This window comes from Penicillium canariense (genome assembly GCF_028826845.1).
Source record: "Penicillium canariense strain IBT 26290 chromosome Unknown utg000006l_segment0_segment0, whole genome shotgun sequence".
NCBI lineage: Eukaryota > Fungi > Ascomycota > Eurotiomycetes > Eurotiales > Aspergillaceae > Penicillium > Penicillium canariense.
In genome coordinates, this window is record NW_026622733.1 from 2724531 (window position 1) to 2748513 (window position 23983).

General features: G+C 52.3%; 5 protein-coding genes across 5 annotated transcripts; 2 read left to right on the forward strand and 3 right to left on the reverse strand.

Moving 5' to 3' along the window:
- Positions 1-229: 229 nt before the first annotated feature.
- On the reverse strand, positions 230-3111 carry N7482_008950 (Mechanosensitive ion channel family; the record flags this gene model as incomplete). Its single annotated transcript, XM_056691074.1, has 2 exons — positions 230-2416; positions 2485-3111. 2 exons carry the CDS (start codon positions 3109-3111, stop codon positions 230-232), a joined length of 2814 nt encoding a protein of 937 aa, XP_056540839.1.
- A 2624-nt stretch (positions 3112-5735) lies between these two features.
- N7482_008951 (uncharacterized protein) lies at positions 5736-7405 on the reverse strand (the record flags this gene model as incomplete). The annotated part of the gene is made up of 5 exons (XM_056691075.1): positions 5736-6528; positions 6582-6911; positions 6962-7032; positions 7089-7110; positions 7170-7405. Coding segments are annotated over 5 exons (1452 nt in total), but the record flags the coding sequence as incomplete, so codon positions are not given.
- Positions 7406-8467: 1062 nt separating this feature from the next.
- On the forward strand, positions 8468-9463 carry N7482_008952 (uncharacterized protein; the record flags this gene model as incomplete). The annotated part of the gene is made up of 1 exon (XM_056691076.1): positions 8468-9463. One exon carries the CDS (start codon positions 8468-8470, stop codon positions 9461-9463), a length of 996 nt encoding a protein of 331 aa, XP_056540841.1.
- A 508-nt stretch (positions 9464-9971) lies between these two features.
- N7482_008953 (protein kinase RIM15) lies at positions 9972-16130 on the reverse strand (the record flags this gene model as incomplete). The annotated part of the gene is made up of 2 exons (XM_056691077.1): positions 9972-15569; positions 15645-16130. 2 exons carry the CDS (start codon positions 16128-16130, stop codon positions 9972-9974), a joined length of 6084 nt encoding a protein of 2027 aa, XP_056540842.1.
- A 6809-nt stretch (positions 16131-22939) lies between these two features.
- N7482_008954 (uncharacterized protein) lies at positions 22940-23698 on the forward strand (the record flags this gene model as incomplete). Its single annotated transcript, XM_056691078.1, has 2 exons — positions 22940-23394; positions 23464-23698. The coding sequence occupies 2 exons, from the start codon at positions 22940-22942 to the stop codon at positions 23696-23698; spliced, it is 690 nt and encodes a 229-aa protein (XP_056540843.1).
- Between the last annotated feature and the right edge of the window lie 285 nt (positions 23699-23983).

Sequence of the window (23983 nt, forward strand, 5' to 3'; positions counted from 1 at the left end):
ACGTAGACTGTAGTGTAGCTTCGAAGGGAAAAGAGTGTATGATGCTAATACGGGGGAATATATGTACACCAACAAGCAAACAGCCAAGCCAAGCCAATTCATATGGCACAATAATCAAAGACGCCCCCCAAGTCACGTATGATGCCGCAATGTCGATATGTAGAAAAAGAATGAGTCCCGGAAAATATGTTCAAGAAAGTCACCGCTCATACACCGCTATCACCGATTTTTAGTGTGTTCGCTCGCTCTGGTGCTCCTGCTGTTCATGCACGGCTGCAGAAGGGGTCGTATCGACACGGCCCTGCTCCATCATATCGTCCCGGTCACGGCTGACGCTGGCGCGGTGTCGGAAGAACCGGTGGCGAGTCGACGAGGTGCCACTCGCAAGGCTAAGCGCGTCGGTCGATGGACGGCCGTCGTGCGACGGGGCGCTCAGGTTCGAGGGACGGCGGTGACGCGAAGACATTCGTGATGAAGAACCGTGGCTGCGACGCTCCTCCTCTTCCTCCAGGGCCTCCTGGATGCGGCGCTCTTGGGTTTCGCGATTGGTGGTGCGGACAACGTCGTCGATACGCACGGAGCGATCCTCAAAGACATCGCCCATAATGTCGTTGGACGACATGTCGGCCATGCCAAGAGAGAAGTCGACGTGCTTGCGGGAGACAGACTGACCACGGGCGCGCGCCGCGGCAGTATTCATGCCCTTGCGCAGAATGGATGGGCGGCGCACAGCACTGCTGCTGCCAGTGTTTTCGGGCATAGAACCAGATTCGTGGCCAATAGGTACCTCCTCGATCTCGTGGACATCGGCTTCCTTCTTCGGGGTGGGCGCCATCATGGGCTGGTTGTAGTTGACGTGGAAGGGGATGTCAACGTTCGCGCCCTGGAGGTTCATGCGTGGGCCCTCGATGCCAATCTCCTGGAGGGCGATCATGAGCATGCAGATGAACTTATTCCGGCGCTGTAGACGCAGGCCTTCGTTTTGCCAGTTGGACTTGTAGAAGAAGACAACGTTCAGGGTGACGGAGAAGTTTTCAGTGACGGCGCGCATCTCGGTCAGGATGTTACTCTGGAAGTCGCGCTTTTCACTGCGCACAAATTCGAGCAAACGCTGGCGAAGGCCGTCAATTTGGTCGATGGTAGTGCCGTACTTGATGATGATCGGGATGGCTTCAGCGAGGGCACCGGAACGGCGCTGGTTGAGAATGAAGAGGGTGTTCAGGTAGCTGTTGGGTGCCTGCACAACGTGACCCTGCATCTTCTTGAACTCGGTGTACAGCAATGTGATCTCCTTGACGAAGTAGTCATCACCTAGGCCGGTGTCACCGGCATTGCCGTAGATAGTGACACGGTCACCGACATCGAAGGGGTGCTTGACAAAGACGAAGATGACGGACTGGAGAAACTCTTGGGCCGTAGCGGAGAACAGCCAAGAAAGAGCCAGGACACTGGATCCAGCAGAGGTAAGTACACCGGCGGCCGAGGTCGAGATGAGTGACAAGAAGACAATCAGCGCGACGATGAAGACGAAGAACATGAACACATCGTCCAGCTTGGACACGACCGAGTCCAGATCCTTCAGAGAGGCAGTAATCGACTTGCGCTCACGACCAATGTCCACACACACAGCCTCTAGTTCCTCCATCGAGATATCTCCATTCATGTCACGATCAAACATGGCAAAGGCCGCTTCGGCCTCTTCGCTGTTATCAAAGGCCTCCTTCAAGTCCCCAGAAAAGACAGTATCAAATCCATCACGGACAAAGGTACGGTACAAGCGACGCGCCAGCACCTGACAACCCGAGGTGCTTCGCAACAGAGTAAGTACGACCTGGTAGGGGTCCGAGCTGTATTGAGCCGTGCGACCGGTGAAGTCCGCCGCAACGGCCCCAGCCATATCGGCGACCTTGTTCCCGGCTTTATTCAAGGCGCCCTTAGCAACTTTGTGAGCTTTGCCGGCATAATGCAAGGGGGTCCTGGTTCCCGGGGGTGTCTTTTCGGTTTTCATCTGAAAGGCCTCGTCGGTCTCCTCGATCCGGTCACGCGACCAGGCGTACAACTTCACCAAGCTGCCGATCTGGAACTTGTTGAGCTCAATGCGGTCGGCGTAGGTGCGCAGGTGGAAGCTGATCGCGATAAGCTGGATGATGATCTTCTCAATCAGGTTCATGATAGTCCAAACGAAGATCACGATGATGATCTTGTTAGCAGTGCTCTCCCAACTGCGGGTGCCATGGTCGCCGTCCACATGGTGGTTCTTCATGGTCGGCAGGAAGGAAATCTCCACGCCGAGCCACCAGAAGAAAAGAGCGGCATGCAATTCGAGCTGCTTGGCCATGTCGCGCCATTTCTTCGCGTTGTTGGTGAAGATGCTGGCCAGGACACCAACCACGGGGGGAATCCCCTTTCCGACGATCTAAGCGAACAGTCGCATTAGCGATCATGGCCTCCTCATTGCGCGTCCGCCTCCACATTGCAACTTACTCGGCCAGCCCACAGAGTTAACCAAACAATTTCCAGCCAGATCGAAAACCACATCAGTTTCACACCACCAACACTCGCATTGGGGAACTTCAAAGCTCCAAAGAGCAAGGGAATCAAGAGAAGCAGAACCACCGGGGCGATATATGTTAGGTATCGAATTAGGAAGCTGGACTGGTGGATTTTCTTCACGAAGGCCGAAAGCTTGGTATTGGGGTTCTCGGGGGGTTTGTAGACGGCGGCCTTTTCATGTAGAGGATTCGTCGCCTCGTCGAACTCGTCGATGGCCTCGCTCCGGCGCGACCGGGACCGACTCATCGAGCCCCGCTCGTCGCCATTGTCGCCCTGGGTCGAACGCGAGGCCACGCGCTCCGCCTGTAACAGCATCAAATCATCCTCCAGACGGGTCGCTTGCTCGCGACGTGCCGAGGGTGTGCTCATTATGGGAGCGCCATCGTCCTCGCGGATGGAGGTGTTGACTCTCAAGAGGTTTTCCCGGCCTACGGGGTTGGCATCGTGGATATAGGTGCCGTCGTCCGAGGTCGGCGTCACCTCATCGGAATCGGAGCGTTTCTCTCCTTGCTTCTCCTGCAAGTGGAAGGTCTTGCGCTCGTCCACGGGGCTGGACATAATGGCACCAGGCCGATCGAAAGAATGTGGGGTAGAGCCGGCGCGTTACCCAGCTCTACCAGGAGAGTGACAGGTGGGGAGAGGCAGGGGATGTGCCAGGTATTCGGGTCGGTCGGTCGGTATGCAGGACGATCGATAGCAAGTACAGAATTAAGAATGAGAATGAGGAGGATGTGTATGGCGGGTGAGGGCGAAGGTTGGTGAATCACCGGAGCATCGGAGGGCGGAGGGTCACTCGAAACGAATGCAGAGCGACAAGCGCGATAGAGACAGTGGGGAGAAGGAGGATGAGCAGCAGACTAGACAAGGAGAAAGACGAAGAGCACGAAGAGCAAAGATCGTTTTTTGGCCAGCAGCGACCGACGATGAAACTTGGTGGGCCGCGGTGGGTCGACGAAGGCGAAGTCTGGGCTCTGCACGGATTCTATGATGCGTAATTAAGGGTCGAGATTAGGAGAGGTCTATCATTATCGGGAAAGGATTCATTTGGATGACGATTCTGGCCTTCGTTCGTACTACGGAGCACTCTGAGTATCATCCATGATGGTGTTGGAAACTGCCCCCTGCCTCCGCAGGGTGTCCAGCCCGAGCTTCATAGTTCGCAGTTTTGCAGCTCGCAGCCAAGGCGGACCACTGGGCAGGATCCCTATCCCACGGAACAATGCCAGTGCAAATGTACGTTTGGTGCCTACCGTTGCTGAAATAGCCAACAATTCGGGTCTCTCCACAGCTCCACCAATGGCGCCGCCATCCACCACCACCCACCCCCGGTCAAGCCCCGTCCCCACCGTGGCGCCTGGCAAACGTCTAGCCAGCCAGAGATTCTTGGCCTGGCGACGGAGCTATCGCGGCCTCGCAGATTCGCGGATGCTCAGATTTTTCCCCGCCACAGAACGCCGCTGTCGCCACCGTGCGTCAACCCCTGCATCGGACCCGCGATGGCACCGACACGGTCCCTATTCCATAATCTCCCAGAAAAGGAAATTTGAAGTGTTGCTATGATACTCGATTCTTACCGACACCCCCAAACATTGTTATACCATCGATGGGACCCGGCCATATCTCGGTCTGTGGTGGGTCTACGAGCCAGTTGGTCAATTGCGCCCCGGTCAAAACCCATGACGTCGCCGGCAGTGCAAAGTAGAGCACTAGCCGAACGATCAACGTGCGAATTACGGGACGCGTCAACTGGCCAATTCCTTCCGTGCTTGTTGGACAGTGTCTGATGGCCTGGAATATGCCGATTGCCCAACAAAATCATCGCAATTGGGCCGTTTCCAAACGACCCCGCCCAGGGGTTGATCCCGCCCATGGGTTAGGGGGTGCGGGGGGGCCTGAAGGTGCAACGCAGCCGTCTGATAGAGCCATCACATACAGGCTGGCCCCAGGCTATGCATGCAAGCTGCGGCATCCGGGTGCGTGTGCGTGTGCGTGAGCCCTTCACGCGGTCCCACGCCTGTTCCATCTTCTCTCCGGCTCGCCCTAATAAGCAGGATCGCCGCTCGGATCATGGTGAGACGCTAGTTGACAGCGCCAAGTGCCAAGCACGTCCTACCCGAGTCCTCGGCTGTTCACCAAGGAATTTGCGCTAATTTGACTGGTGCCCCTCTTCCTGTGATGGCTCTTCTCTAGTCTCCTACCTGAGGTGGATGCCTACGGCAAGATAAATTCCACTTGGGGTGCATAATTGCATAAGCGGTCAATATCGTGTCGACCTTTTTTTGGTTTGCCTAGCACGGTAGTGGATGATGGCTGGGATGGCCTTGTAGCCGCCGCACTGTTAAAGAAGAAACAGGTACCTAGAGGTAACACCAATTCTGCGCTTCGTAGAGGTAACGTGCGACCAGTAAGAATTGAAACATCTAGCCAGCAATCTTGTTTCGAAACAGATCCTAGATGAATTTGAGAATCACACCTGTTGGGTATAGTTTCCAGTCTACCTAGACAACTAATAGATACTACCTGTCTACACAGGAGTGTGACTAGGGAAGGTTGTAGCATGAGAATGACAGCACAACATTCATACTCATGCATAAAGAAAGTAAAATAAACATCAGGCTGAGTCAGGCGGGCCTTTCAATAGCAATGGGATTTAGACGTGATTCAAAGTTTGTACTTATGGAAAGAAACGTGGTGACCTGGTGACCATCTCGTCAGTCTACAGCCTACCTGTTGATCATAGCTTGATTCGTTCAATATGTACTCGATGAAAGATTGAGTCTTCAATAGACTGGGACCAAATTTACCGCAAGCTGTCTAACAGACTAGTTCAGAGGAAAAAGCCCTATCGGGTGTGACACCATACACATGTCCTTCTAAAGTGTATTTCAATCCACGTCCAATGGTCTTTACTCAATGATCTCCATGATCAAAGCCTGCATGAATACATGCATAATGGTGTGTCTGAAGAGTCAATATAAGCATCCTAGAAGGTAAATATTACAACATGACTTTGGTATATTCAGGGCTCGAAATGCTAGATTTTGGGGGTGATCGCGCTATTCGTATATATCCCGCAGCTATGGCTCGCCCAATTGGGTCCGCATGTGAACCTCAAAACTATATTTGGCAAACTGACTTCTCTGCCTTAAGCCTTTGCCGAATCGAAAGAAAACAAAAGGTACCGAACAAAACGCAGTGGCTATTCCTGCAATAACAAATCCTGGAAGCCTGCTCTGTTCCCCATCGAAAATAACATATCCCACCAGAGGCATGATCCCGGAAACTAAGGCGCGGACGAATGCCAGGCCAGCAAATGCAGAGGCTGAATAGACCGTGTATGTATCAGTAAGATATCCGCTCATTGTATATGCAATCTCATTTACTCCCAGGCCTACTAGCACCAGACCGCCAGTAGGAAGCGCCCAATGGGAGTCCCAGAGGACTGGCGGAGTCGTGCTGTAGAACCACCATAGTCCTGCGGCGAGTGCAGGCGTCCCAAAGGCAAAGCCGAGGATTTTGTCTTCAGGTTCAATCTGAAGGTTCTGTCGCTTCTTTTCTCTCAGCTTGTGGATGTCCCAGATGTGCGGGAAAACGCCGAAGCAGATCCCGATAACAAGAGCCAGCAGCGGCAATGTTGCACTCGATTTCGAGAGCCCAAGCGCTATGTAGGCCCTAGTTATAGACTCCGAGAAGAGGTATATGATACCCCACGATATTCCACTCAGGGCCGACACGATGATTAGGATTGGCTCGGTTACCATCATTCGGGTCGGTCGAATGAAAACGGTGTAGATGAAAGCTTCGACGTCTGGGAAGGGATCTGCGGAGTGAAACATGAGCTCAGCACCTGGGCATTCGGCTTGTAGCAGATTGATTTTCGTTCGAAGTAACTTGCTGGGTCGACTTTCGCGCATGCGGAGTATAAGGACAGTATTGATAGCGGTAACTATAGCCGCGCTATAGAATATCCATCGCCTTATCAAGTCTCAGCAGGACGCACGATCGATTCAATCGGGTTTGTTTCTTACCAGCCTACTACTCCAGATATGCAGGATGCATAGATCGGACCGAAAGCAAGGCCGGCGGTGGCGGCCGCATTCCAGAGCAAAACAATCCAAACTCGGTGTTCAGAATTGAATATATCTTCCACGGTTCCGGAGATAACAACTGAGGGTACGGCTGATGCAAGCCCTGCAAGGAATCTACCCATAAATACTGCGCCGATATTGGGAACGAGTCCAACAAGTAGGCAGGATACACTGAACAGGGAGCAGGAGATGATATACGGCTTGTGTCTTCCAAAGAGCTCGGAACAAGGTGGTATAACGAGGCCCCCCACTGCCTGTCCGATCTGGTACCTGGAGGCTTCATGAGCATACTCGTAGTTATGTGACATGCTGACACTTACATGAGGCTGAATGCAACGAGATTGAGTATCCTTGACCCGTAAATGTCCTGCGTCAACTCTGCCGCTGAGGGCTAAGAGAATATTTAGCAATTTCCCTGGAATATTTGGGCCACTCCAGTATCCTCACCCCAGTCGTGCTGATAGCTGTTCTTTAAGTCGAGTCGCTTAGCGATACTGTTTCTCCAAGGCGGCCAGGGACAAAACTCACGTATAGAATTCTAGAAACATCACTATGCTCGTATCATAAGTCTTCCTCCACAAAGACCAATTGCGGGGGTGATCCTTGCAGTCCTGCCGCCATTGTATGTAGCCAGTGGAAGATAATTCCAGTCCATGATGTAGAAGCTGCTCCGAAGTGACGGACTCCTTAGAAATTTGAATTTGGACAGCCGCGATCGCTTCCTTCGCCTCCTTAAGCGACCGATGCAGATTGTGCGACTCCATAATCTTAATGTACACAAGGAAGCGAACAAAACGAAGCCAAGGAAAAGAGAGAAACTATCATGTAGCTGGGAAAGAAAATCAGTTAATCTTTTGACTCTCCGAGCCAAGCCGCGGATCTAGAAAACGGTGTGGCATTGCAGTGTGGTAACATGAATCATTTCCCCGAAAGACCGATTGGCTTCCAATCCAAACGGATGAATGTGGGTAAATTTCATAGACAAAGCTGGTTCGTGCCGCCTTTACCTTTAGACTTCTTGCGGACGGGTGGCCTTAAATATGTGCTCCAATCAGGTACGTATGCGCGCATTCTTCTTCAGCACTGTCAGCACTACTGAGCGTCCCGAGAAAGTCAAACGCCATATAGACACACTTTGTACGACGTAAAATTTGGAATTCCACAGAGAATTTACAATGGTTGCTGTACCTGCGGGGATGGTGGCTGCATATAGGCAGTGTCCCTGTCCAGTAGTCGGCTAAAATACTTTCCATTCTACAGACAGTAGATTATTCCATGTCATGAATATGGACATACTGTTTAAGAGTATTAGCTTTGCAAATATGATGGACCTCCATAATCCATATTGATAAGCCTTTCTGTAGGCTCGAGATGAGGTGATGGAAAAATGCACTGGACCAGAACCCTTCTGCAGTGAGATTATCGAGTTACCGGAACGGTCTGAGCACCATCTTACATACCCCACAAGTAGCTTAGCGGGGCGTTCCCAAGAACCTCTTTGGGACATGAGGCCGAGGCCAAATTGAAAAGCACGAGACGCTGAGGCTGATTGGCGTATCATTTCGCCATCTCACATATCACATATCACACCGTGAAGGGTCCATAGCTTGAAAGCCGATTCCTGCGTACCACTTTGTCCCTCCTTGTCAGACTCGAAATGGTCTCGCAAGAAACCTTAGACAAAACGTTCACTCCACGGCCCCAGAACATAGAATGGGGCACAAAACACAAATCCTCGATCGACTTCCGCAGTAAGTGCCACTTCACGTCAATCCTCGCCCTTTCTAAAAAGACCAGGCGACGTGATCACAACCCCATCAATTGGCATGCTCTCTGCTATAGCACAATCATCGCTCAACGATGATGTCTTCCGCGAAGACACAACAACCCGCTCCTTCGAGTCGCACCTCGCAAGTCTATGTGGCCATGAAGACGCAGCCTTCGTCATTACCGGAACCATGGCCAATCAACTGGCCCTACGAACGCTCTTAACACAGCCTCCCTGCGCCGTTCTGGCCGATTCTCGCGCACATATTATCCACTTCGAGGGGGGAAGTATCAGTATGAGTGGCGCGGCGGTGCAGGAAGTGCGACCTTCGAATGGCCGATATATGAGTCTTGGGGATATTGTCAAACGAGCGGTGCTTACAGATGATGTGCATAAGTGCCCGACGAAAGTGATTAGTATTGAGAACACCGCTGGAGGGAGTATTGTGCCCCTGGATGAAATTAGGCGGATTAGCAAATGGGCCCATGGATATGGGATCAAACTGCATATTGATGGTGCAAGGCTTTGGGAAGCTGTTGCTGCTGGTGCTGGGAGTTTGAAGGATTATTGTAGTTTGGGTGATTTGATAAGTTTGGATTTTAGTAAGAATTTGGGTGCGCCTATGGGTGCTATGGTTGTCGGCTCGGAAAGATTGATTGCACAACTGCGGAGACTTAGAAAGAGCATTGGGGGTGGGATGAGACAATGCGGGCCATTGGCGGCGGCTGCTCGGGTCGCTGTGCAAGAGCAATTCGGGTCTGGTGTCTGGGGAAGTGGCGATACTTTGTGCAAGGTTCATGATTTGGCTTTGCGCGTTGGGAAGATGTGGGTCGAACGTGGAGGGGTGCTATTGAGGAAGGTCGAGACAAATCAGGTGTGGGTCGATTTGGAACATGCTGGAGTTGAGACTCAACGGTGGAACGATATCGGGAACAGGCATGGGATCAAGTTGGAGGGTAAACGGATTGTGCTTCACCATCAAATTAGTGAGGATGCTGTCGCCAAATTGGGGGATGTGTTCAGTGAAGCCCTTAGCATCAAGGCTCATCTATAGAAGAAGAGGAATAGGAGATGAAGAAATTCAATTTTGCCTGAAAATCAGCAGAAGCGCGCCATGCAATCTTCTACTATACCTAGTACATAACCATTTCAAACATTGCAGTGCGCCGGTGATGCTATGCCCATCCAGCAAAACTGCAGCTCCTACTTTTCAACTGGCACAAAAAGGAAGATGAAGTCGAGCATATGAATAAAGAAGCAAAGATGCAGTGCAATCAGGATTGATACTCCAAACCAAAAAATCACCAGCCGACGCATAGTCGAAAATAAGACAGAACACCCCGCTGCAATAGCCAGCAAAAAGGACAACATAGACATAAGAGACATGAGGAGTGCGCTTGCTTTGGTACGCCAGGTCCGCTGGACTTGACAGGGGAATAAATGAAAAGACGAAAGAGTTTACACGAAGGTAGAATGGGGATATGGCAGGATGCAAAACTATGAAGAGAGAAGTGAAGAGTGTTCGTAGATCGGTTGGATCAAGATCATCGCCCTGGTCCGGTCTATCGTTTGAAGAAAGACCTATCTGAGCGATATCGCCCCGGAGCACGGGGTGTTGCCTCAGCGTCCAGGGGCGGGGACGGGTGCAGCGGACGCGGGGTAGCTTCAGCATCCGGCGTCGGGCTTGTATCGGTATCCACGCCTGAGCTACTCTCAGTACTTAACATATCGTCCGGGACCTTGAGCTCCGGGGTGATCGGAGTGACACCCAGGCCGGGATTGGCCCCCTTGGAGAAGTCCCGTGGAGGCGTGGTCTGGCTTTGTTCCAAGCTTTCAGAGCTGGCTTTTGAAACAGAAGGGTGGGAGGTAGACCCAGAGTATATTGAGGTATCTTGATGCGTGAGAGAAGGCCGACATCGAGGAGGGGATAGCAATTTGTTCCCAGGAGGCGAGTCTCTAGGGCTGAGGGGCTCGTCGTACTCGGATTCTTCGGGGATACTCATGCCCTCGAAGCGGTCTTCGAGACTCATGCTTGCAGGAGATCCCAAAGGTCCCTCGTCGGTGTCAGACTCACCAGCCTTACGCAGAGCCTCGCGTTCCTTCTTAAGTAGTTCTTCGCTGCCACTAACAACGCTACCACGGCTGTTAGTGCGCATCATTTCGATGCCCAACTTGGAGCCAGGACGACGACTACGAGCTGGTGGACTGCGGCGAGTTTGAGAATTGCCAAGCTCTTCATCCTCGTCATCGCCAGACTCAGCACACTCGTATCGCTTGTTTTCCAAAGACTTCCGCTTGGCGCGGATGGCCTCACTGGAGCGTTGTTTCCGCGGGGTCAGCGTGCCACTCCCATCCATGGCCGCAGGTGCCGACATGGCGTGTAAGAGATGCGGGACTGGGACGGCCTTGGGATCAGGGCTGCCGGGATGCGCATCTTCCGAGATACCAAGCCCGCCTGGGCCTTGATCCCAGTCATCGTTGGTGCGGCTGATGATCACCGGGACTTCGTCCGGCTTGATGGACTCCATGTCACCGAAAACACTGCTGCTCACCGAGTCATCACGACTGGAACCCCGGTACGAGCTAGGTGGGTTCGGAACAAAACCAGATGACGCCGAGCTCGGGCTGTCATCATTCGCCAACGAATTTATCCGACCAGAATTCATCGGCACGGAAAGAGGCTGAGAGGAAGGGTTGTAGTCCTTTGGTGGCGGCTTCCACATGCACCACTTGCAAAGTGCCTCCGTGAGCTTCGACAGTGTTGGAGGTTTTTCGATGAGTGCGTCGAAGTAATGGGTCTCCGGGAGGTCCTTTAGGTAGCCAGTCACAGCGATGATGGGGGTATGTCTGTTGGCACTACGAGTCTCCCGCACCATCCGCGCAAAGTCGGCGCCGTTGACTTGGGGTAGCTTGTATTCAGTCAGGATGATGTCGAATTGTACTTCGCTAAGGGCATATCGCATGGCCTCGGCACCATTAGTGACAGTGATGGTCCGGCAACGAAGCCTTTCAAAGAGGCGCTCCATCACCAAACGCGAAACAGGGTGATCTTCACAAATCAGAACGTCGAGTGGGCGGAAGAATGGACCATCTTGCATACTGAACTGCGAAAGGCGTCGAGAGCTTTGGCGGCGGCGCTGGACCTTGAGCAATGCCTTGGTTCGAGGGTCCTCGTTGTCAGAAGATGAAGGCGAAATATCAAAGAGCTGACTGCGACGCTTGTGGTGGGACGGAACGAAAGTCTCCTTGGCCAGCCCAGGAAAATCTCCTCCGTCTTGCGATCCGATTGTCTGTGACCGAGCTCGGCTCGCTGGTGCACTTCCATGCCGCTGGCTGGAAGGATGTTTATCAGGTGAATGGGCCGGCATTCGGTTGGCCTTGACAGGGGATGAGGCGACCGAGCCGAGACGGAGATTTGGCATTCGCCCTTGCTCAGCGGAAGAGGGTTGGAAGGTACCACTTGACTGGTGTGACGCAGCCGAAGAAGACCCAGAAGTCTTCCGTCTTTCGTGGTTCGTGCCAGTGCTGAACTGAACAAGCAAGGGCGAAGACGGCTGAGAAGGACGGCTCGGCGATGAATTGGCCTGGCTTAGACTCGACGGGGAGGAAGGCCGATTGTTGCCCTTGCTCTGTGACAAAGTACGCTGCAGTGACATAGGCAGCGGGCTCCCCTCTAGAGAGGGCTGGGAGGAAGTCAAAGGGGCTTGGCCAGCCGATGATGATGACGTGGATTGACGGTGCTGGACCTGCATGGCCTCCTGGCGCATCTTCTGAATGACATCCTTATTCGCCTTCTCAAGCATGGGTAGGTTCTTGAAATTGAAACTGCCGAAGTCATCGGCCATTGCTGGCTCACTCAATCTCCTGCTTCGCGAATCCCGAGCATCGCGAACATGGGGCGGAATGTGCAGCGGCATTAAGGGGCGTTTCATTGAATTGACTTGCGAACGCACCTTGAAGAGCGCATCGTGGGGTCGATCGGGATAAGACTCGGAAGTTGATGGCGGCTGGGGTGAAGTCTCATCCTCCATTTCCTCCGCAAAGGCTTGGAGAGTCGCACCACGAGCATCAAAGTACTCCGTATCTTCGGGATTCTCGAGGTTGGGAACAAACTCTGCCTTATCTTCCAACAGGGTATCCCAATTGATATCAGCGAACCAGGGGTGATTACGAATCTCCGCGCCGCCATTGGGGAACTTTTCCTCCACATTGGCTCCAATGCGCTCACGCGGATTCAAAGTCATAAGCCGATTCATGAGATCCAATGATTCGGGGCTAGTATACTCCTGTGGATCATCGGGCCAGTTGATGTTTCTTTGCAGGATGTTCTCAAAGACTTCGTCAGGGGTTGGGGCATTGAACGGTGGGTACCCAAAGATGAACTCAAACATGATACAACCCAAGGACCACCAATCACTAATTTCATCCTGCCCGACACCATTGATAGTCTCGGGGGCCAGGTAGTCTGGGGTTCCGACGAAGCGGCGGTCATGGTCCTCGGGGTCGAAAAGTGCCATCACGGGTGGAAGCATGCTCTGCTGCGGCGGTGTGTTGTGCAACATTGGGTTGCTGAATGTTGGCTGTAGAAGGTAAAGATGAGGAGATTCGCCTGCCTCACTGTGCGTTTCTTCTTCTTCGGCCAAACTCGTAGAGAGCATGCTGGGCGAAGGTGCCGGGGCCTCATTTCCAGTGTCATTGAGTGAAAAGGTTCTAAACATGCCGTTCAGGCTATCACTACCAGCACTATCACTGCGATAGCCCGACGCTCGACGAGAGCTTTGTCTACTCAAGCCGCTCTGGTTGAGACTGAAGTAAGACGGCTGAGCCATTGCATTCGCCCCAGTGTCTGGCGTGATCAACGGGGTCGAGCCGGGAGAGGAACCGGCTTGGAAGTCAAAAGACGCAGAACGGGAAGAAGCAATCGACATGGCCCGAGGGAAAGGGCCTTGCTTGAGGAGATCAGGAGCTGGCTCATTCGGATTCTTCAACACACGCTTCTGACGGCCAACGAGGCCCATCCGGGAAAGACCAAAATCAGTTAATTTCAAGTGTCCCGACTGATCAATCAGAAGATTATCCGGTTTGAGGTCGCGATGAACAATCCCTCGATTGTGCAAGTGCTCAACTCCAAGAACCACCTCCGCAATGTACTTCTTAGCCCAATCTTCAGGGAGGCCACCCAGGATTTTGACAAGTGAGGCACAATCGCCTCCATTCAGATACTCCATGACCAGATACAGATATTCCTTGCTCGAGAATGTCCAATAGAGCTTGGCGACAAAGTCGCTTTCGCCTTGCCACATCATAATCGCTCGTTCGGCTTTAACGTTGGTGACCTGATTTTTCGCGATCATGTCTGCTTTCTTTAGCACCTTGATGGCGAAGTATTCGCCGGTGGACTTTTTCTTGGACAGATAAACACTACCGAAAGCACCTTTACTGATCGGCTTGATGATCTCAAAGTCTTTGATCGACGGCGGCGCGGGGCGAGGCTGCTGACTGACAGAGGGCAGACGTGGAGATGGAGGTGGTTTTGCCACGTCTGACGATGTTGCCGAGGACTGGCGGCGGTGATGCCGGCAATGATGCGCCAATTCGCTAGCGTATGTGGACGGAGACACGATGGGCGAAGGGAGACTTTCTGCGCCATGGGAAAGTCGGGGTTTCGGCATTCGTAGTGGGGAGTGGGGGCCAGAGACCCGAGCAGGAGACGGCTGTCGACGAGGAGAACTTGATAGTCCAGGAAGCACCAGGCTTCTACGCTTGCGGTCGAAACTCCTCTCAGAAGAAGGCGAATCCGTTCGCATCGCTCCGGGAAAAACAGACGACGGCATGCTGCTATCGCTACTATCGCCCGCATCGATATCTGCCAGTGAAAGACCTCGCCGGGAGGGTTGCGAGGTGCCTAATAAGCCAGCAGCACTCTTATGCGACCGCGGGGTGGGGCATTCCATAGGGCTGTTAGACCCAGTGGATACCGCAACAGAGGCTGATCTACTCTCCCCTTGGGCGAGAAGGGCAAGATCAGGAGAGTTGCGCATAGACATTGTGAGAGCCGATGTAGCCGGCTTGCGCGGAGTTGGCGCTGCACGCTGTGGCTGCGTTGCCAAAGATTCTTGACTTTGATGGTGTGGGAACTCCTCTTTGTCGCCAGTGGTGCTGACATCTGCATCGCTGGCAAAAGCAGCGTCCTGCAACATCTCTTCGTCGGAGGAGCAAGAGGAATCACTAAGCTGGCCAGCAGCTATGCGCTCAGCCTTGTTTAGAGCAGCTGTGATGCACTCCTCCACCAGGACAGTATATTCAATTCGAATGCGCTCTGCATATTCAACAATCTTGCGGTGACGCACAACAGCATCGACTTTGGCCTTTGCAATTTGTTCCGTATCAAAGGCCAAGGCGGCTAAGCCCCGTTCCTGTTCCAATGTGTTGGAGCTAGGAGACTGCCACTGAATCACCTGGGAGATTCGGGATTCAGACTGCGGAGACAAGGTCCTGAAGTCCTCCGCATTCTCCGGACGCTGTGACTCCTTGATCATAGGCATGCTGATTTCTAATGCGGTATCACAGAGATCGAGCACCAGCTCCACGATGCGGGCCAGCGGCCGCCGAACAGTGAATGCCCGGGGTCGTGCTGGACTTATACCTGAGGCTGAATGATCACGGGAGCGAGGCGGTGTTCCTGGGGCTGAGTTCACGCCTGAGACCGGATCTGATGATGGTGCAGAGCTGGCAGGCGACGGACCGATGGGCAAGCCCTTATACTCCGGCTGGGTGGGCAACGTGAAATGATCGCTGCCGATTAAAGGCCGGCCTTGACGAGCCTCCAAGGCATCCAGCACTTTCACAATCGCATGGCGATGTTCATTGAGATTTTCCTGCGCGGTCTGAACGTCCATCTCAGCCCGATGTTCCTGCAGACAGAGATCGGAGTGTTTCTCGAACCACCACGGGGTGATTTGGCGTTCGCAAATGCGACACAGCACTGGAATGGGAGCAGGGTGTTTGGAAGGATCGGGTTCGTTGGCTGCGGCCTCCGCCAGCTCGGTCAGGTAGTTCGCTAGCACCTCTGCGCCGACGCCTAATGACTCCACGAGCAGAGGTGGAAGGTCGATGGTCACTTCGCGGGGTTGGGTAAACGGTCGGAGCATCCACATAGACTGTCGGAATGAGTATGAACGTTAGAAAAGCACGGAGAAACTAGTTTTAGGGACGTTGAAAGGATTGGCACATACATGTCCAGCCTCGTCGTCCGTCTGATCGTACACCATGATGCCTTGACCCTCCATGGTGAGCACATCACGATTATCCTCGCCTTCGGCCTGCGAAGGCTCCGTCTTCTCATCGGCCGACTTCTCCTCTGTGGCCTTTTCTTGCTCCGTAACATTCTCCGACTCGGTCGGCCGCGATTCAGGCGCGTACTTGAGGACCGAGTCCGGCCCCATCTGCACCGAGAAGCGGATGAACCGACTACGCGAGTCATCCTCCTTCATCGCTCCGATAGCGTCGCGAAAGACATCCTTGTTTCCAACTAGAATCTCCGAGATCATGCGGCCTTCGACTGACTCGGGCGCCGACCCGACGACCTGTCTCCACGATGGGCTCACCCACTTGATGCGGCCCTCCAAGTCGAGATTCACAATAATGTTCAGGGTCTGTTCGGCAGCTTCCTTCAACTCTTCACGCTCCTCTCGCATGTCTTCACTTAGCGTCCGCAACATGGCCGGGTTGATGTTCCGAGCCTCTTGCCGCAGGGCCGTGACGGCCGGCGGCGCGAGGAATTGGGGGTTGGAGAGCCATTGTCCGCCATGCTGACTTCGAGAACTCAACTGGACTGCACGGCCGCCAAAAGCGAAAACGGACGGGTGAGACCGTATGACTGAGGATCACGAGAACGAGGGGAAATAAGAGGTATTTTTCTTGTCGTAGTTGTCAAGGGGAGCCAAGCAGAACCGTCTGCTAGTGGGCAGAGCGGTGGCTCTTGGAGAGACGAGGCTATGGATTCATCCGTAACATCAATAGGCCATGGCGTGCGAGCAGAGCAAATCGCGGTTTTCAATAATGCCACTGCGAGGAGCTCGCAGCTAGCCAATCCACCGTGCAGGGCAGGAGAGGACAGTCTTGAAACACGCCTTGTTGTGAGGACGGAGGATAACGGAAGCCGTGTCTATGCGGGGAATGGGCGCGACAGGCGACGCGCAGGATCATCGACGTCGACCCCAGCGGAGGCTGACCCAAGGGCCTAGGGAAAGAAAGGAGGGCAGGCAGAACCAGGAGGATAAGTAGTGTGTAGGCTGGAGGATGTTAATTCAAAGAAAAGCAGAGAAAGAGGAGACTCTCATGAGGGCGACGGGGGGTGGGAGGAGTGGTGGGTGGACATTCAGGGAGGGCGGTGATTGGCGGCGAAGAACGACTGGGTCGCCCAGCAGTGCGTCGTCGGTCCTGCACACTTTCCGCGGCATCCACTCTCCTACGGGACTGAGACTATTACGTTGACTATTGCTATTCCTACGTCGACGCTGCCTAGAAGCGATCTATCATTATATATCTATCATTCTATAGTATGGAGACAGCCATCTCCTTAATTCTTTTGTCCAATGCTCGACAATAGTATACATTCCAACGTCAGGATGATGGCACCGGGGGGTTAGGAAGAGAGGGGAAACACATTACACCTAAGAACCCTGTGCTGACACCCTTGCTCATAGCGTTGATCAATCTGGAAGACCTTCGCCTGCAGATGGTGGTGGTGCGTGCCAGGCAGCTAGTCCTGGATGGCTTCCAGTCTGGATCCGACGGTTTGGAGTCTTTTGGCTAGGCCCGGGGTACTTTTGTTCGGGTTTCGATAGGAGATAAGTAGGACAGGAACACACATCGGGAAAGTATGTACCAGTACTCCATACTGCGTCCTTATCCCATGATTTCCGACCTATAAAATCCCTGGGTTGACCCCCCTGGCCCCTCGGGGAAGCATCCCATTCGTAAGCACCGAGGATTATTCAGCTTGGAAGAGGGGACAGGAGAAGGAAACACGAAGTCGAACGAGGACAGCAAAAACCAACCTGTGGGTAAAACTCACAGTAGACAGTCAATCCACAATTGCCGCACCTCATACGCCCGACCTGCCCTTGATTGCTATGAGATTTCACGTCCAAATAGCCAGAGCTATTCCAGTCCATCCCAAAATATCCAAATTGTCCCATCCCCGCGCGATCCCTTCATACCGTGCAGCGTATTGGGATGTCATTCCGGCACTGCGCTCCGCGCTAGCCTGAAACCGGCCAAGGGGGGAAAGAACCCCATCGCCGCTCTGAAACCCACTGGACGCCACCGCCGGCTCCTAGCTTGTCTGACTGCCTACACACACACGAGATTCGAATTCCCCTCGAGGCACGAGATGCGTTCCGATACGTGGACCGTGCAGGGCGCATCAACAGTGCCCAACAGTGGCATCGCTCGACTCGGCTTCAGGTCGCGAGGTGAAAGAGAGACACAAACTGTTTGTGTGCTTGTGGATCCGACTGCTCCGTCGCACCGGCTGGTACACACAATGTTTTGTCCTGCAGTTCCTTACTGGCTGCCATGATCCATATCCGTCTGGGATTGGGGCCGCTGGGAGACCGGAGACTGGCCCTGTGTTTTGGGGGGGGGGGGGTCAGCTGACGGGGAAAGGATCTCCCACTGGAATTTCAGAAATTCTCCAACACGCCTCTGATGCTGAGCAATCAAGAATGTTCGCACAGAGTTCCGTGGGCCGTGGTCGATCCACGTCTCCACCGTTTCTTCACCTTCCGATCCCCGGTTTGCGGGGTATGGTCACCTGATAACTCATCTCAAAATTTGGAACCTTTCCATCCACTTTGCCAACCGTAGGATTATCCGTCTTGATGAAACTATCAGGAGCACATGAGCTCATCGCCACTACGCCAGATCCTGGTTCAACGTGCCTCATGCTGGACCAGGGAGGCAGCTCCGGGCGTTCGTCCCCCGTCATGACTAGTCGGACTCCTCATAACCAAGGGAGTTGCAATGATATCCCCCGAGTAAACTTCATGCTTCTCTTTTGCTCCCCATGCCCACCCTCCACTCTCGAGGCCCAATCAGGTCGAGTCACCGCAGGCGTCCTGCATGAATCCACTTGTGATCAGTGGGGATGGGGTGGGTGCCGGTGCCTCTCAGGGGGCCGTGGATTGCATTAGCGGGCTTAGCAAGCACGAGGTCCAAGTTGGCCTGAAGATCTATTACGTACTCGGTGGGAATAACGGAAATGCTTGGCTGGGAGGGTGGCCCGTTGTCAAGGTGCTGGGTGCCAACAGCGGGCCCACAATCTATTCCGGGTCCATGGGCTATTGAAGACAGCCACACGAGCAGCGGGATTTCCATACGGGTCCGTGAAACTGCAAAACCTTGCCTGGGACATCCATCTGATAAGCTATCTCGAGGAGTATCAACTGCCGCAATCCGGAACCAATGCCGCTCTTGGCGTACCGACAATCTGGTGGAATCCCGAGGGGTCATAGCAAACTCAACAGCATGGTCCTCCGGCCTTGCTCAGGAAGGGGGCACCATCCACGGGAGGCATTCCCCGGCGGCATCAAGGGGGTAGACAAAGGCAAGGTCTTTCCTGTGTTGGCCGAGCGGATGACCAGCTCCATGTCAGGGTAGCCTAGCTGAGATGAAAGGCCATTTGTAACCCGAGGCTCTACCATAAACCAAATAGACTTGGGCATTCGACAATCTTAAATGTACAGCTATCTTGCCATTCCCTTGAGATTTTCATTTTGTTTAGTGATACGTCAATCCACGGCCTGGCCGCTACCGTAAGGTTGATAGAGGTACTTTTTCTGGTGGCAAAAGATATATAGTGCGACGCAGATGAGAGACCATTGTGCCCACCAGGCAGAACGTCGAATCCAAAACAAAGCTGAATCGGGAATATACTCCAATCATGCCATAATTCCAGGTAAATAGCTGTGAGAATGTTTATTAATACCACTTTACACGAAGCATCCAGTCGTGAGATTTAGGTGAGCCACTTTCCTATCCACAATTTGATTCCTCCATTTTCCTCCCCTTCGTTCCTTTTCGAAATCTATATCGTTTATGACAGTCACCTATTTATATTAACCACGTCGATGGCACATCTTTCCGGTAAAGAAAATGGAACTGCATACCCCCTGGTATCCTCGCTGCTTTCAATCAGTAGCAAGCCAGACTATTCGAAATGGGTATATTGTCTGAAAAATAAAACCTGTTCGTATCTGGAGAGAAGGAATATGTCACCACCAAGGCACGTAGTCTTGCTCCACGCGCATCTTTGAGTATAAGACAAGCATATCCTCTACGGAGGTCTTTGCAGTTACACTGATAGATTTCTCTCACACGACAGAAGTACTCAATTAACCAGCGTCGTCCAGGGCATATTACCACCACTACATTGGGATTACATATTTCTTGGTCACGTTTGGTTGGGTTAGAGATCAGTTGAATAGTTAATGTAGCCTCCTACAAGAATAATGAAGGGGATACACTACCAAGTGAAGAATCAAAGCCCTGGAGACATTTGAATGTCTCAGAGACTTTACGCTCTGCGGAACTTTTAATCATGTCAAGGATGCGATACAATTCTATGTGTCGGTCAGAGCTCCAGAGCACATATTGAAGTTAAGAGGCCTTAGCAATCTGAAGGACAACAGGCTGCCCCAACCCGCACTCACCATTATAATGACCCCTATTAGATCAAGACCTCCATGCTTGGCACTTGCTGCTTACCTGAGAGTTACTGGAGACTTGTAGACATTGATACATGCATGCAAGGTTCTCAGACGAATCTATCGAACGCACCGAAGAAACGATGTCCGTCGTCGCCGCTGCATCTATTTCTGCTATGAACTAAAAAATAGCACCTCAGAGGCAATTGGTCTATATTACTAGACCTATCACTAGACTCGCTAGCTAGCTGTCCGCCATGGGGCTGTTCATTCAGAATTCGTGCAGGCATCTTATGAACGTGGAATATATATGGACAGATGTCCCCTCTGCATTTTCTCTTAGAAGGGGCGACTAACACAGCCAGAACAACAGCCGTCCCAGCTGCGCCCTACCCTCATTTTGTGGAACCTGAAAGCTACCTGGGCAGCTACACACGCTGACATACTTTGTGATTTGAGTCTTCTAAGGGACTTGGCCGCGAAAGCTTCCCATGCTTCGGCCCTTGCATATATCGGAATTATTCCTTTGTTTCTTTATGCATTTTGACTTAACTCAGATGGAGGTATCTCTCGACTCGTCTAAATAGGGTTGTGTTGCCAAAGCCCCCTTGATGCATACTTCTATGACTCATTTCCATGTGGCACTTCGTGCTTTCAGTAGTGATATTGCTTGTATGCTTATGAAAACTGCGACTAGTAAACATCATACTTTACTTCTCTTCCATATTCCGGGAGATCCCCCCCCCCCCCCGAAAATCGCACCATGGGATCTTTCAGTAGTTTAATGAGCATTGTGAGCACCTATCTTTATACTGCGGGTCCGGACAAGCTGGTTTTCTCACAGCGTGCTCGTTCCTTCCAAATGGCTGCAGTTTCCGATGTATTCAAGTTGTATCCTGAATTTCGAACCTGCTTATACGCGGTCTGTTGTGTGACCTAAATAGTATTGATCTTGCTACGACTCATGCGACTTGTCCGAATTTGGCTCAGAGAATGCATCCTACACGGTTGTGTAACTTATATGTTAAATGACAAGCCTAGTGTCAATGGTTGAACCCCAACATTTGTCGCTATGGTTTTGCCTATCATCGGTGTATGCCGGATCATGTGTAATCTAGGCAGTATATCGCAAGAAAATGCACATAGTTTCGGGATTATGAGCGTGAATCCTAGACGGAGTTGACGGGAGACTTACCATCTATACAAGACAGTCTACTAAGAATAAGACACCCGAGAAGGTTATCAAAAGACGTCGTTGCGGAAAATCATAAGATATGAATTTTCCAGGTGATTTCGTCTACTGCACTCTCTGCCACTCTCTCCGGCAATATACAAGATCCATTCTAATCTATTCTCACTGCACTCAAATTTCCATCTCCACGTCAGCATATGATGTCAGAAAGCATGGATCAAAGGGAAGAACTCCAGTCAGCGACTATAATTGAGCTTCACGAGGCACATCTAAGTAAACATTCAGCTTTAACGAAGAGTAATAGATTACACTGATCCCTTTGAGATTTGCATAGCGGTTTGCCAAGCCAATTACCGACGAACTCACCTATATAGGTTAGCGTGACGCATAACTCGACTTCCCGGCTATGGCACCTACACAGAGCACCCCTTTCGGACTGCGAGAATATATGTATGCAGTCCACTATTTAGCCTTCCAGGATGACGCTGAATAGCGAGGTCCGAATATGCCTGCTACGATATGCCATCTCGGAGTTCTTATACTAGGTTGATAAGGTCTTCTTGTGAATCAATTGACGAGGCAGGGCTCGAATTGTGGAGAAAGCAGAGCATGCCGATTCTTGCATGTGGCATTTGCGCACTTGGGTTAGTGTATTTCGAGATCGGGGCATGTGATGATGCAGCGAAGCTGGATCCCTTTTTTTTGGGAAAGCACCAAGTACTCCAATGAATTTGTTGACTGGTACTCCGCCGCCTCGAGAACTCGTTTCGGGCCCGGGACTGGGTTGATTGTCTGCAGCCACCTTCACCCGGGCGAGGCTCCCCACCGGCGAGATTCCAATTCGCACGCTGTGCTTTTATTCCAAGTCGTGCGTTAGGTGGTGGTTTTACTGTATCTCCGTAATGGCTGATTAGGATAAATATACGGACAAAATTGTACTCAGGTTTGGGGGGGGAGAAGGAACGTGTTTGTAATTCGACGATAATGCTAGGGTATACCCACGTAAATCGTTATGTAGCAATATGATAAATAACTCAATGGGACCTCAGTCATTTCACTGCATTACCGATGCCAAGTGCGAATTTGCGCTGGTAAATTTGCAGTACAAGACCTCTCTTGAACACTGAATGTTTTTGCAGATACTGGAATGACTAGGGGCGTCGTACTACTGATTCAGGCCGTCGTTTTATGTATTGGCCTTTCCGGTTTTAATATAAGATCTCTGTGCGGTACACATTCACCAAGCGCTGGAACTGAACACAAGGTGCTGATATGGATTCCCAAGAAAAATAGACACAAATGACTTGTAGTGTGAGTAGACAAAGACAGAGTGATGAACGAGGAAATGAAAATGAACTGTGTGAGGATGAGGATAGAAAAGAAGACATAGTTAAACTCACGTGTAGTCAGTTTCTTTACAGCGAGGCATCCAATCAAAGCTATCTAATCCATAACTGGGTCCAGCTACACCTGCTACACCTGCTCCACCACTCTTTTTGGATGGCCCGGATGTCGAGATCGCCGTGCGCACGCTTTCCTCTCCTTCCACTCAACTTCTACACCAAAAACCCGCCCCCCAGACATTGTACTCGCTTCCAAGAACCAGATTCAAGATCCCTTCTGGACCATGAATCCATCCAACCTTACCCCACGAGCTAACCACTGTGCTCGTGTTACTCCATTGTCGCCGATGGCGGCAGCAGGACCGCCTCCTGCTCCGCAGCGGCAACCCGCCTTTACCTCAGTATGGCCGACAACTACACAGCAAAGCCAGCCGTTCGTGGACCGGGCACGCCTTACCCCGTTTATGCGAATCCCATCAGCTCAATACAATGGCGGCGCGAGCGCCTGGCCCGGCCCAACTCCGCTCTCCCCGACCAACGGCGCCATCGACGTAGCTGGGAGTGTAGGCATCGGGTGGATGCCAAACGGTAATACCCACCCCTTGGAAACTCCCTCCGTCATGGGGGCCTTTGGATTCAATGGATTCAACGTCGATGGAATGAGTGGCGCGGCTGGGAGTGTCGATTTTCAGACCGGCAGCCAACTGCATCTTCCGGCCTATTTTGAAGTAGATGCGAGGTAAGCTCGTGACAAACGACGACCTTATTTTCATTCTGTGATTGATGATCTGACGTCACTCTGTGGCAGACAAGGGGCTGATTTTAATGGTGGCGGTGGACAAGATCTTCGCCTTTGGTGTGGGTGGATTGGGTGCAGGGACCGTCGTGGCTTCACCCGCGAGGACTGTCTGATGCGACACATCAGGTCCACGCATATCTCGCCAGACTTGTTTAAGTGCACCCAGTGCACGAAGGCTTTTGGTCGGCTAGACAAGCTCCGGGACCATCTTTGTCTTCGACACGGATGGGCTCGAAGCGGCTGAGACCGCTTTTTGCCGCCATACTTGGGTTGCTTTTGTCTTTTGCTGTCTTCAGATGTGCGAACCTCGGTTCCACTGGTCCTCAGGAGTATGGAGAAGGCTCGGTATTATCAGGTGTCATGGTTCGGGATATAGTGTTTTGGATTTTCAGATAGCCCCTCAGCCCAACCCAGTCAATGACAATTAGACGCTGTACTGTATCCCGTGATTTCCTCTAAATGTATCTCATCAGTCTGTCACCATCATAGATCTGGACTGGCCTCATTGCTTCTGTGGCCTTTCTTCCTG